This window comes from Rattus norvegicus, chromosome 3 (genome assembly GCF_021556685.1).
Source record: "Rattus norvegicus strain SHRSP/BbbUtx chromosome 3, alternate assembly SHRSP_T2T, whole genome shotgun sequence".
Lineage (NCBI taxonomy): Eukaryota > Metazoa > Chordata > Mammalia > Rodentia > Muridae > Rattus > Rattus norvegicus.
Window position 1 is genome coordinate 88,287,499 of NC_141536.1, and position 14,431 is coordinate 88,301,929.

At 44.7% G+C, this 14,431-nt stretch overlaps 1 protein-coding gene across 1 annotated transcript in view; it reads left to right on the plus strand.

The window, feature by feature from the left end:
* Pamr1 (peptidase domain containing associated with muscle regeneration 1) overlaps positions 1 to 14,431 on the plus strand; it is a 99,736-nt gene that overhangs the window by 58,296 nt on the left and 27,009 nt on the right. The window contains 3 exon segments of the mRNA NM_001107755.3: positions 7,816 to 7,930; positions 9,529 to 9,746; positions 13,016 to 13,123. Coding sequence (NP_001101225.2) covers positions 7,816 to 7,930; positions 9,529 to 9,746; positions 13,016 to 13,123 — 441 coding nt within the window.

Here is a 14,431-nt window from a genome sequence, read left to right on the forward strand (position 1 = left end):
GTGGGTCCTGAGCAATATAAAAGAGGAGAAAGCTAGCAAGCAAGCAAGTGTGCACGTATGCATCATTTTTCTGTTTTTGCCTGTGGATGTGAATAACTGCTCCCCCTGCCCCCAGCCAGTGTGACTTTCCTAACATGATGCCCTGCAACATGGAATGGTAAGTCAAAGGAACCTCTCTCCTTTAAGTTGCTTTTCCACAGGGTATTTTATCACACTAATAGGAATAAAACTAAAACAATAATATTTTTATTAATAATTCAGAACCATCAAGTGGGTTATGGCTGCTTTGTTTGAGTGCACATGTGTGTGCCTGTGTGTGTGTAAGTGTATTTGAATGGGCAGAAATTAATATAAAAGACATATAGTGGAAGAAAGTTGCCTGAAAGAAGAAAAGGAGGAGGCATTCCTGCCAGGATAAGTGTTCTGTGCTAAACGGTCCTTCATGTTTTCTGACTAAGACACTGCTTGGATACGAGATAGTTTAAGCTGCTGTAGACCACTGACAAGGACTGGACAGCTACAGCTCAGTCTGGGTAGAAGAAAAGAAAAGTGCAGGAAAGAACTTCCTCTCAAATAGTAAGAAGTCCCTCGGTTAACAAGAACACAAATACAGTTCTCTTTAAGACCATACGATATCTGTGAGTATAAGGCCCGGAAGACTCCGATCTTCAGGGGAAGGGTTTCCCAGGTAAACAAGGATCCAGATGCTTGGTCTCTGAGGCTGCTGAGGTAGAAGGCAGGGAGCAGATGAAGGCTGTGCCTGCCAGAGGAAAAACAGGCCAGCACGCTGGAGCAGAAATCTAAAGCAAACACAAACTCCGTCTGTTTTCTGACATGGAGTTTTGCCAGTTGACCAGAGTTAGGTGAGACAGCAGATCTCTATAGGGTGTTGCCATTGCAACAGATTCACAAACCTGTGGTCTCACAACCTCATACTCCCATGGTGTCTTAGTTTTGTAGTGGAAAGTGGTGTGGATTGGAAAGAGGAGATTTTATAGGGTTCCTCGCGCTTGGATTTCAAATGCTCTCTGGGATTCTGGCTTTAGTCCTGACCCAGACACTAACTCCTGACCTGATCGAGTTAAAACAAACGATCTTTATCTTACACAGCTGATAAAGGAGAGCACATTCCTAAAAGAAGGAAGGTGGACATTTTGTGTTCTCCTGTTGTAAAACAATCAGTAAAGAGAACAATAAGCCAAATGAAATGTGTCTAGATGATCTAATTGCAGAACTTTCAGATCAAAACTGTGAATAACTTCAGATTAATTATATTAAAGGATTTATGAGAACATCTGCTCTTATGAGCTAACATGAGAAATGTCAATTGAGACTTAGAAAATTAAGAATGAGCGAACATGCAAGAACTATGAACACGGTTTATGGAATTAACAACAAATACATCAGGTGAAGGGAATCAAGGAGAACGAAGAATCAGAGAATTAGAAACAGGCCAACAAAAATCAGTCAAACTGAAGTCCAGAGACAACGCACACAAAGTCCTCAATGTTAATTTTTTACTAGTGTATATTAGGTATATAAAATTCTAGTATTTTGTTGTGATATTTTTATGTATACAAGAAAGTAGATTGAGGGAGGGGCCAAGAGGAGGGGGCAAAATAGAGCAATGGGGGCAGAATGCAGTCAATCCAGCTTTCTTCTCTACCTCCTTCCAGCTCCTATCTTTTTGGCTGGATTAGCAAGGTGACATAGTATGCATTTTTGGAGATGACCCTTGAGGTTTCAGAGAGGAAGTATCTCCTGTCTCAGAGTGGCACACACACACACACACACACACACACACACACACACACACACACATACACACAGAGTTACTTTAACTGAAGGTATAACACATATAGTCTAGGGAGAGGGGGCTTTGAAATGCTTTGATTGGGCAGGGAGCTATTGAATTATTTGAAATAGTCACCCATTTGGTTAGCAATTCATGGTGCATCAGCTTGATACTTATAAAGAGGTGAACAAAGCCATGCCCCTCCCCTTCCTAAGCTGTACTATTAAGGACGGAAATAATTCAATCAGCAGTCTTCGGAAAGTGTCAGGCTGACTGGGGTTTGAGGCCAAATCACAGCCTGGAAGGTCACTACTGGATTTCTAGTGTTCCTGATGAAGACAAGAGTCCCAATCAACTCAAAGCCTTCCCTCACCACTTACTGTGAATGATGCATTGTTCCAGATAACTTCATGCACAGTCTCATTTAGCCTCCACTACAGTCCCCATCAGAGCCATTTCATAGATAAGGACACTAATGTCAGGGAAGGGATGGAGGAGAGGAGGGATTGTTGCTTCGCTGTAAGTCAGTGGGCCAAGATATGAATGCAGAAGCTTGGCACCAGAACCAATGTCGTCTTCTCCAAAGAACTACCCCTGTAGAACAGAGGCAGCTGAGGTCATGGCTCTGAGGGTCCGTCTGAGGACCTGAAGGTGATGGTGGGATAACTGGAGTCACACAGAGGGTTCAGGCTTCTTTTCTGCCCCTGACCTAGGGCACTGGCAAATTTGCCTTCCACCATTGGGCCTTGTCTCTGCCAGCTGTGTACCTGATGGGCCTGCTGGGTCCCAGCCCATGTCATCATTTGGCTCTTATAGGATATGGAAGACAGGACAGAACCTGAGCTTCCCTGGGACTCTTACACTAAGAGAGTGTCTCTGATCCACACACGACTCCATAGAAGGAATAAAATTATTGCCACTGACAGAGCATCTCTGGGAAGCAGGTACAAGCTGACAACTTGGCCTGGAGTGAGAACTCAGTTGGTAGAGTACCTGCCTAGCACAAGTGGACCTAGGTTTGATCCCCAGTAACACACAATGAACTAGGCATTGAGATGTACCTGTGAAACGCCCTCACTTGGCAGGTAGAAACAGAAGGATCAGAAGTTCAAGGCCAGTCTCAGCCTTAGCTAAAACATTCAAAAATAGCAAGGACTACAGGAGTTTTTGTCTTAAAAAAAATCAGCTCAAATCAGTCAAACAAGGAAATAATAGAAGACATGGTGACAGGCACTGCTATGTTCATCTCCATCCATGAGAAACATGCTCAGACACCAGGGAACTCACCCAGGGATCAAGATGTTTTATGGACTGAGCCCTGTCTCTGGAGTCATCTTTGAAAGAGGAAAGATAGCATCAATGAAGAGACATTCTAATTTGTCCAAACAGTTTCTCTGAATCCTCTTTTTTCCCTATGAGGGAAGATGAAAGAAAAATAAAATCAAACCACTTCGCAGAAGTGTGTCTTGCCACCCCACCCCAAATTCCGGAGACGATGAGACTCGTGTGAATGTTGGAGGTGTTCAGTTTTGTGCAGAATCTTCCAGTTCTCTTACTAGTTTGGAAATTGAGGAAGGCTTTCTTTTAATTCTGTAAATGGAAGCAAGGTCTGTCTACCTATTCTGTTCATGTTGGACTGTAACAGAATAGGGGCCAGTCCAGGGTGTGGAAGACTTGGGGGATAGTCTGGACACAAACACACACACACACACACACACACACACACACACACACATACACACACACACAGAGGCATACACACACAGACACATAGACACATATAAACACACAGAGAGAGACAGAGAGAGACAGAGGGAGACAGAGACATACAGACACACAGAGAAACAGATCACACACATACACACACACAGACAGAGAGAGACAGAGAAAGACAGAGGGAAACAGAGACATACAGACACACAGAGAAACAGATACAGACACACACACGCACACGCACACACACACATACACACACACACAGAGGCATACACACACAGACACATAGACACATATAAACACACAGAGAGAGACAGAGAGAGACAGAGGGAGACAGAGACATACAGACACACAGAGAAACAGATACAGACACACACGCACACGCACACACACACATACACACAAGAGCATGCCTATGCACAGTAAGACATCATTAGGGAACCCAAGCAAGTCTTCTGGGCCCTGAGCCTGCTCTGGTCTTTTAACTCAGGACCACCTGCCTGGTTGGCCAGTGGCACTTCCTTGGCAGGGACTCTGGCTCTATTCACTGTTCTGTCCTGGGCAGAGAGGTGTATAAGTTTGCCTCTGCACCCAGATCAGCCAACTCCAGAGGAGAGGCAGAAGTGGGAAAGGAGCAGAGGGAGTCCCTAGTGGGGGAGGGAGTGGGGTCCCCTCTTTTCCTTTCTGCCCAGCGCCCCTTCTACAAGCACATTTCCAGAAAGTGGCCTCTTTGTCTTTGGTTGGCTGGAAACTTCCTCCTCTTGGAGACAAACAGTCCCTCCCCTTCAGAGTAAGAGGCAACAGCAGGCTGAGGAGTCCAGCCCCTGCATATGCTCTGCAATTCTGGCTACCTCTGGAGGACAGCTCTAGGGCAGGCGTAAGTGGTACAGCCTACCCTGGGTTGGACTGGGGGCTCCAAGCCCTCCAGAGTCTGCAGGAAACCCTAGAGCTTCCTAGCTTCACCAAGGAGACCAGGATGGGGAGGGCCCACAGACACAGGCTGTCTGATTCCAGCTTCTACAAGGAGGAAAGGATGCAACTGGAGACCGGCTGGCAGCCCTCAAGCTGCTTCTAACTTGGGGCTCCCAGCAGGAGATTTGTAGGGGAGCTGCGACTTAACACCTTGCAGGCTAGGAAGCTGCCAGGCTCTAGCGGGCTGAGGCTGTGCAGGGAAGCTTCTTTTTTTGTCTCTCACACCCAGGGGAGCACGTAGCACTTCCTTTGCTTTGCAATAGATGGGCAGATGTGGGCGAGAGAAAAAGTGAGGTGTGCAGGAAGAATGTGTGCTTCCGGTGGGAGACACTTCACGTGAGGTACTCTGGAAGAGGAGGAAAGGGCTTTCTGCTTCCTGAGGCAGTGAGGGAGGCTTAGATCAGAAAGTCCCTAAGGGAGAACAATGTCTCATTCAAGACTAGACAGATCCACATTCAAACCCCTGCTCTGGCACCCAATAGCACCTGCTGATTTTCACTGATTTTCCTGTTGCCCCTTCCATGCGTAATCTGTCTGAAGTCTCACAAACCATACAGCCTGAGTACTACTTTATTCACATGGGATTGAGGTTGACTGAGGTTTGAGAGGTGAAGTAACCTGTCCAAAGCTGCACAGCTAATGACACTGAAGCTGAGCCTCAAAGGACAGTTGGACTTTGACACTTCTGTCCTCACTCAGAGCCCTGCAGTATCCTTTGTTGGCCATCAGAGCTTGGGACATTACCCCCTTATCTTTGGTATTCAGCACCTATGCAATGGGAGGATGAATATTATTTCCTAGGTTTATCATGAGAGTTAAATGAAATAAGCCTGGTATAGCTTTAAACCAGAGCCTAACTTATAGTAGTATAATCCATCTGTCCTTCCTTCCTTCCTTCCTTCCTTCCTTCCTTCCTTCCTTCCTTCCTTCCTTCCTCAACGAACATTCCAGGTACTATTCTACCAAAATAGGTAAGGAAATAAGATCCAAAAATTTCAACTTTGTGACGTGTGTTATAAAGAAAACAAAACATGATTAAGTTAGACTATAGAATGGGGGGGGCAAGCATTTCCATGGATAACTGAAAGGAGGCTTCTAGTTGTCAATGGAAGGGAGATTATGAGCTTCTTAGGTTGAACTTGAAGCAGGCTCAAGGTCTTGCATTCAGAAGGTTGGTGTGGCTGGAGCAGAATGGGCAGGCAGATGGCTGGGATTAAGAGGTGGCGTCATACAGTCAACAAGGCAAGGCTGTGGACTAGTTGTGTGACTTTCCCTGGGGAGATGTGAGCAAATGTCTGTCCACTCCAGATAGGGCATAGATAAGTCAGTGAGTTTGCCTGGGTTACTGTCAGGAGGAGTACATATGTGGAATTATTTATAGGAACGTGGATGACTGACTCAATGACAGCTGCATCATAAAAATAAAACCAAAATTAAGTATAAAATAAATAAAATTCTTAGAATAGCCAACCACGTGCTGCACAAATTATAGGCAGCTTCACCCATCAGAGAGTCTCTTCTACTCGGGAATTCTTAGTACATTTTAACATTGGAGAGGGGCCTTGTAAATTTCTGGAGCATCCTCAGCCTTGTAAGTTTCATTAGCTTCTTGCATCACACATGCTTCCTTTTCTTCATTAGTCTTATCATCCTCCACTTTTTCTACACGGGATGTTTCAATGCTATACAACACATGGGAAGATGCTCACTCTTGGTGAGCTTAAATTGAGTGAAACAATCTGAGGTTTTACTATTATTATTCATTTAAGATAATAAGGGCAGGTCTGGCAGCTATCTGGAGAATAGAATGCTGGGTGTCAAGGTTGTATGCAGGACAACTTGGGAGAGCCTGGACCTTCACAGGAGTCCACCACTTTTCATGGTGGAGCAAGGTAGTGCTACACATCTCAGTGAAGAGACAAATTAGACATCTTAGTCATTCACTAAAGCCTTGGGCCTCACCATTGTCAAAAGTAGGGTGTATGCTCTTTCCCTAAGACTGCATCCATATTTCTACTGTCTGTCATATGACCATGGATGATACCTACTGATATTACCATTTTTCTATATAGCTTTGGGATTAGCTTTTCAGAGGAATGGCTGTGGAATGGATCTACTATATATCTAGAGTTTATGACATTTTGATTTCTGTATAGAACTGGAGTAAATAACTTTCCCCTAGGATGGTCTAGATAGTAAGTATTTTAATTTGTTGAGATCCAAGTATCTCTTGTGACTTCTCAACTCTGTTATTGTTGTGAATTTGACTGAATCACCAAATATAGTATATCAGTGGATGGGCGTGATTATGGGCAAGAAAACTTTGTTGCTGTTTTTTAATGATGTTTTGCTTTGTAGCTTGGGCTATCCTTAAATGTACTCTCTTCCTGCCTCAGCCTCCCTGGGTACTCACCCCACACCCAGCCCAGTGAGACTTCATTTATAGCAACAGAGAATAGACTCCATTGGCTCACTGAGTCACAATTTGCCAAGATCAGATGAAGAAAACCATTCATTCATGGTATTCAAATGAATTTTTTCTTTAAAATCAACTGAAAATGTTTATCACAAACCATCTTTCAAAAACAGGGTGTATCTTAACGCGACATTTAACATGGAACTGGAAGAATTCCTCTGTTAGGGACTTCCAAACCTCGGTGCTGCCTTTCGAAGAAGTTTATGGGATCAGGGAAGCCAGCAGTGGGATGCTTCTAGCTCTTGCTTTTGCTTTAGCCAGGAACTTGCTTTTTATCCACAGTTTACATTTTTAGTTGGCAGACCTAATGAGAGCTTGAACAAGCAGACATGAGGGTAAGAAAAAAGTGAATTTCATTGATCTAGTTCATTTAATGGAAAGCCATTTGTGTTTTCTAGTGTTGTGCATTAAGGAAGAATTTACTACATAGTTTGTCATAGAACAAATTCATAACTGGTCACAGAACATGTAAATACATACATTGTCTAACCATGTGGGAAGGGGAGAGAAGTGATGTCCTGAGTCTTCTGCAGGAGGTAGTGAGAGGATGAGGGGAGTCATGGAGAAGCAGCGGATCCCATGTTGTGGACTTTACATGAGATATAGGTCAGCCTTTGTCTCTTAGTGGTTAAGACTGGAAAACTGGGATGGTAGCACCCTATCCCACAGGATTGAGTGGAATGAATGGATTAAATTATGCAAATTTCCTAGATTAAGAACCATTAACATCCTTCCTTTTGTCCTTTCATTTTGTGACCTTTTGTGTCCTTTGATAAAAGTGACTGAAACATACTTCTCCCATATTTCTTCTGTTGACCTCACTATCTGTGTCTCGATTTTTTTCTTCTCTTTTCAGGATGTGGCCAGGTTCTTCGAGCTTCGAAGGGTCAGATCTTGTTGGAGAGCTATCCCTTAAATGCTCACTGTGAATGGACCATTCATGCCAGACCTGGGTTTATCATCCAGCTGAGGTAAGGGTCTGGGCCCAGGTATAAGGCATATGAGCCTATAAGGACACTGGTGAGATGGAAAGTCCTGTGTCCTGATGACCAGGGATGAAACACAGACACCATTCTCCCCTCCGGTATAGTTTTACCTCCTGGAAGCACTTCTCCTTTTCCTTCCTAGAGGAGTGGATGATTCTATCACTCATAGATGTGAACATCTGAGGATGTTGTTCTTCTCTAACCAGTGGTGAGGGAGGGTAGAGGAGGTTAAGTTCCCTGGTCCTCTGAGTTATGAGCTCTTAGTATTTTCCAAGTGAACCGTTCATGCCATCTAGCTTCTTAGACAGCTTCCTGCCCTTCAGGAGGAGCAACATGGTACCAAAAAGCGAAAGGGAGAAGCAAGCTAGATCCCTTCCTAAATCCTTTCTAGAACCTGATACTTGGTATCTGCTGTACCCTCAACCCAAGGACCTGGGCTTGGGAACAAGGCTCAGTGATTGGGCTTTCTTAGAGGAAAGCTGGTCCAAGGAGCCAGTGAGAGCCCATAGTCTTCCTGCTTAATGGGCTCTGAACTGGGTCTGAGAAAGCAGGTGCTAAATGCTACAAGTGAATATTTCAGTAGTTCAGGGACCAAGACAAATGGTTATTTCAGAGCCTCTGAGGGTGTCTCCAAGACTTAGGGCACAAAAATAAACCTCTCCTAAAATAAAATATAAGATCTAGAAATGTGTCAGCTATTCAGGAGTCCCAGAGAAGCACAGACTCATGGGCTTTCTTTCCACTTATTTAAATATGGACCTTCTAGTCAGGGACAGCTGAAACAGTGGAGACATTTGGAGGCATATGTAAAGTGTTTTTTCCAAAGCCCATCCCCAGTATTCCATTCACAGCACCTACTAGATCCACACTGCTATGCAAGTCTGTCTTCCTGTCTATAAAATAATCTCAAGGGCATCCACAAACCTTTGTGTCCACTGTCACAATTTTACAGCCAGCATCACCAGTTCTCCTGGTCCTGGGTCCTGTGTAGTCTGTCTACATCTACTTTGACCAATGCTACCATTTCCTTCCATTTAGAGTAGCTACCATGATCTTTATACATTGGAAATCTTGCCATCATCCCCTTGTTGATATCTGACAGTGCCTAACTATTAGACTTAAAAGAAAACAGGAGCTCCCCAGAGTGCAGGATAAAACTCTGGCACTCGTGGTTGGCCTCAGCATTCACCGTCCCTTCTCTCGCAGCCTTGTGGTAGCCTTGACTTTCTGTCAGGTCCTCATACGTGCCACATTCGTGACCACCACCAGGACTTCTACACTTAAAGAGAGTCTCCTCTCTAGACCTGAGTTTCTCATGACCACCATGAGTCTGACTCTGTTGTAATACCTGAATCATGGCTCAAAAATCAGACTCTCAAAAAGACATTACTAGACAGTAGGCATTTTTTTTCTCCATCTGAGTTCATTTCTACTCTTATTCCTTTTATTTAGCACTGGTGACATGTCTCTTTCTTTATCATCTGTTTTCTATATTGAGTATGCCTGTGAAGTCATCATTTGACCTTGAACTCACCCCTAGGACAGACCCGGACCCACCTTTCTGTCATTCTTTCCCCATGCAGGTTTAGCATGTTGAGCCTGGAGTTTGACTACATGTGCCAATATGACTATGTTGAGGTCCGTGATGGGGATAACAGCGACAGCCCTCTTATCAAGCGTCTCTGTGGCAACGAGAGGCCAGCTCCCATCAGGAGCACTGGCTCTTCACTCCATGTCCTTTTCCATTCTGATGGCTCCAAGAACTTCGATGGCTTCCACGCTGCCTTTGAGGAGATCACAGGTAAAGAGCACAGAGACAAATTTAGCTGTGGATGGTTTGCTTCATAAAAGCACCTTTCTATGTTTCCTCGTTCATCTTTATTCAAAGTGAGGATACCCAACTCTCAGAAGCAGCTTACGAAGTGAGGAGAAAAGAGGAACGATAAGGACTTTCTTTTTCCTCTTCAGTGAAGCTCATCCAAAACTGGGAGTAGGGCTGTGTTATATACTGAGGGCCCCCAGGTATGAAGGTGCGGCCTAGAATTTTTTTTTTAAAACTTTGGACTCTAGCAATCATGTGAAGAGACCAATTGTGGAAGCTTTGTGACCCAAGATTCATGACTTTGGAAAGATTCTTCTGCTTCGTGAATCTCAGTTTTCTAAGAAATAATAAAGGGGGGGGGGAAGATAGGCTAATCTTTAAAGAAATTCTGGAAGAAAAGCATGCACAATTTAAATACTCAATAACTGTCTAAATAGGAATCTGTAAACAGGCATCAAAAGTGTAAGTCCAGCCCATGCTGCTGGAATAACTCCCACTTGTGTTCAGGCAATCCTAATTAAACTCAGTTGGTCACAAAAATAAACAAAGCCAAAACCAGACATGAAAGTAGGAAGGGGTTTAGTAAGACTAGAAGGGGGCATGAAAGGCTGATGGGGGGTGTAAAAATAATCAAAATGCATTACATCCATTGCAGAATTGTCAAGATTTAAAGATATTTATTTGGGGCTGGAGATGGCTTAGTGGCTAAGAGTACTTACTAACTGCTCTTCCAGAGGTCCTGAGTTCAATTCCAAGGAACCACATGGTGGCTCACAACCATTCGTAGTAGGATCCAATGCCTTCTTTTGGTGTTTCTGAAGACAGAGACAGCATATGCACAAACATAACATAAATCTTTTAAATTATTTATTTTATGTGTATGTGTGTTTGGTCTGCATGCTTGTGTACAGTGTTCACGCCTGGTGCTCACAGAGGCCAGAAGAGAACATCAGATCACCTGGGAGTGGAGTTACAGTCAGTTGTGAACTGCCATGTGGGTGCTAGAAATTAACCCAGAGTCCTCTGGAAGAGTAGCCAGCTCTCTCTCTAAGTCATCTCTCCAGGCCCAGGAAAAAAATTGTTTTAAACTACAGTATTAAATGTCATTTATTGGTTACTGCAAGATCAACCTCAATCCTGTCCTCTCTGCTCCGATTTGGTCCTGTCTGGAGGTAGGATTTGACCTTCTGAACAAAACTCTGAATTCTAAGGAGTAACTTCAGCTCTTCTTATTGTGAGTCCGGATTCATCATGTTTTCTACAACAAGCTTCTGCTTTAAGGTCAATTTTCAAAGCTACTGAGCAGGAGTGAGAGTGCAGAGAGATGGCAGTCTGCTTTCCCAGGAGGTCTTGAGAGGGATATCTAATGTGAGAGTCTCAGGGAAGGAGGAGGTGAGGGGTTAGGGTTAGGCTTCCTTCCTCCAAGACCAGCCTCCTGGCTGCCCAGTCATCCCCCTCTGGAAAGCAGTGCTCACAGAAGCTCCTCACAGTTGTACCTGATTGAGTGCTTGGTTCCTTCCCATGCTATGCCCCATAATGCTGTGCAGGGAAAGATGCTTTACTGCTGGAGTGGAGGATGGTCAGCATGTGGCTAGACCCTCATTCTGGAATGGCACCCTCAGAATAGACAGAAGAGACACATCAGGAAACATCTGTGGATATTTGGAACAAGCAGCCAGAGCTGGCTGTCAAGGTAGCCACTGTGGGAAGTGGCAACTCACCAGCCCATGGCCCTGTGACTGAAGAAGCATCTTCCACTTCTGAGGAACACTGTCAAACAACAGACAGTACAACCTCTTGTCCCTCAAGCACTCCTAATTGTCTGCTTATCCTTCAGTTATTCCCTCTGGCTAGGGTCACATGTCCCAAACCTACATTTCAAAATCTATCCTGCAGGCCCTTCATCATATTCTCTCTCCTCCGATACCTTTCTCTTTCTCTGTTGAGCTATGTCTCTTTCCTTCGGTTGACTGCCCTGCAGCTTTTCTTTTGTCCGCAGTAAACTAACTACATTATGCTTCAGGTTAAAATGGTCCACTTTCCTGTCTATAGCCTTGATCTTGTAAATAGGAAGACCTGTGTATCTGGTTTTCTCTGGGGCCCTCACTACTATTTCTTTGAACTGAGTCAAGGGATACAATTCTTCTACAAGCATGAATGAATTAGGAATGATGGCTAACATGTACACTGATGTTTCTCATTGGCTTTTGCAGAAAAAAAGTCCCTAAGATGCTCAGTAAACCACAGATTCTGAGCTTCATTAAGATTTGGAAAGATTGAATATTATGTGTGTCCTTAGAACTTAGAATATTATGTGTGCACAGTAGGTCACTGAACTAAGAAGTTGTGCAGTAGGGCTGGAGAGATGGCTCAGTGGTTGAGAGAACTGGCTGTTCTTCCAGAGAGGTCCTGAGTTCAATTCCCAACAACCACATGGTGGCTCACAGCCCTCTGTAATGAGGTCTGGCGCCCTCTTCTGGCATGTAGGCATATATGCAGGCAGAACACTGTACATAATAAACAAATCTTGGGGGGGGAAAAAGTTGGGTTGGGGATTTAGCTCAGTGGTAGAGCGCTTGCCTAGGAAGCGCAAGGCCCTGGGTTCGATCCCCAGCTCCGAAAAAAAAGAACAAAAAAGAAAAAAGTTGTGCAGTAAAGAAATCCGAGCCATTACCTATTGAATCTTGGGGAGCCTAAAGTAAATCCCATTTGGTTCTGGCATAGTGAGGCAATGATTTAATTAGGGTTTCTTGCAGGAACATTGGTGAGGGGTTCCATTCAGGTAGCATCTGCCAGCATGGGTGATGGTTCCCAAAGGCTACACCACTTGAGTGGCCTCTGCAATCTGCAGGCAGCTACACCACTGAAGACTTTCTTTGTCTCCAGCATTTGTTTGCTGGTTGTGTAACCTTGAGGAGGAGCTACTGAGTCCCTGTGGGAGAGCCCTTCATGATGCTGCTTTCGTTGATGCAATACTCCCGTGGGTTTGCCTTATGCTTCTCAGACCACATGTTGGGTACCTTGAGCACACTCTCGGGTGCTTCAGACATGTCAAGCAGCATCCACATCATTTGGCATTTAATAGCTATACGGGTTCTGCATTCTCAAAATCACAGCAGCACGAATTCAGTAAAAGGAGCAAAAACATTGTAAGAAGTTGGGGGGGGGGCATTGCCAGTTCAGATTACAGGCATGGGGAGGTGGATTCGCTATTGGTGGTGACACTGACGGATACCTTTCCATTTCAGCGTGTTCCTCATCGCCTTGTTTTCATGATGGTACATGCATCCTTGACACCACTGGGTCTTTCAAGTGTGCCTGTCTGGCTGGCTACACTGGGCCCCGCTGTGAAAACCGTGAGTATGCTTACTGATAGGATTAAGGGCATTAGTGGGATGCAAAGAGATTTGGGGGCTCACAACACTATGATTTCTTGGTGTCTTCAGTGGTCTGTCTGAGATGGAACATCATATGGGGAGCTGGGTTGTCTTCATGCTCTGTGTGTGTGTGTGTGTGTGTGTGTGTGTGTGTGTGTGTGTGTGTGCACGTGCATGCTTGTGCACATGTGTGACTATGAAGAACAGAGTTTGATGTTGGGTATTTTCCTCTATCCCTCTCCTCCTTATTTTTCTCTACTGAATCTGGGACTCATGGATCAGTTAGTCTGGCTAGACAGCAAGGCCATCTTCCTGCTTGCTTCTCACAGAGCTGGCACAGAAGATGTGTACTGTCATGGTGACTTTTAAATAAATGGATGCTAAGAATGTAAGTTCAGATCATCATGCCTGTACAGAGAGCAGTTCAATCGCAGAGCCATCCTCCCAGTCCCATAAGCCATATTCCTTTCCTCCTCCTTCTCTCTCTTCATATGCCTTTTTCTTGGTTTGGATGCTAGGGACTGAACCCAGGGTTTCATGCATGCAAAGCACACCTTTCCGCTGATGTACATTTTTAGTCCTGGTATCATGTTTTGGCTCAACCATTCAATCACTAGATCCTTGATTTTTGTGGACAGCCAGAAGCAGAGTAATAACAGCCCTCAGTTACCTGAGGCCCTCCAGATGATGGAAACCAGGAGAAACAGATTCCAAAAAAAGATGCACACCAAAGAGGAGGGAGGGACAACAAACATGATTCCCTTTTGATACTAGATTTGAGGTTTTGCCAGGGAAGAGAGAAACTTGAACCCTCTGAGTTTAAGCATACGTCTAGCAGGGCGCGTCCTTTGCTTTGGGGAGTATCATGTGCACCATGGCATCACAACTGCCCAGCTCTGCTGTGTGGTGCTGAGGACCATGCCACTGACAAAGAAGAACTTCCCAATCATGACCAGAAATCATTTGTTATGGTGTCTGGTAACCAAGATGGGTACAATGTGTGTTCTAGCAGAAGTTTGAGACCTAAAATTAGTGACACTGTTTTCAGCTATCGCCCTGTGATGACAAACATGCAGAATGAGGGGTGCAAAACGAGAATGGAGGTTTGAGGACAAGAGGAGGAGCAGGACGTCCTAGGCAGGGCTCCCCAGAACAGATCCAGGGATGGGATGTGTGCAAGTGAGGCTCTGAGGACGAGCTTCCCAGAGGTGATGTTATGGCTTCGGAGAACTAGCCTAGACATGGAAAGAATTCAAGAGAAAAGCAATTTCAAGAAAAATTGGAGGC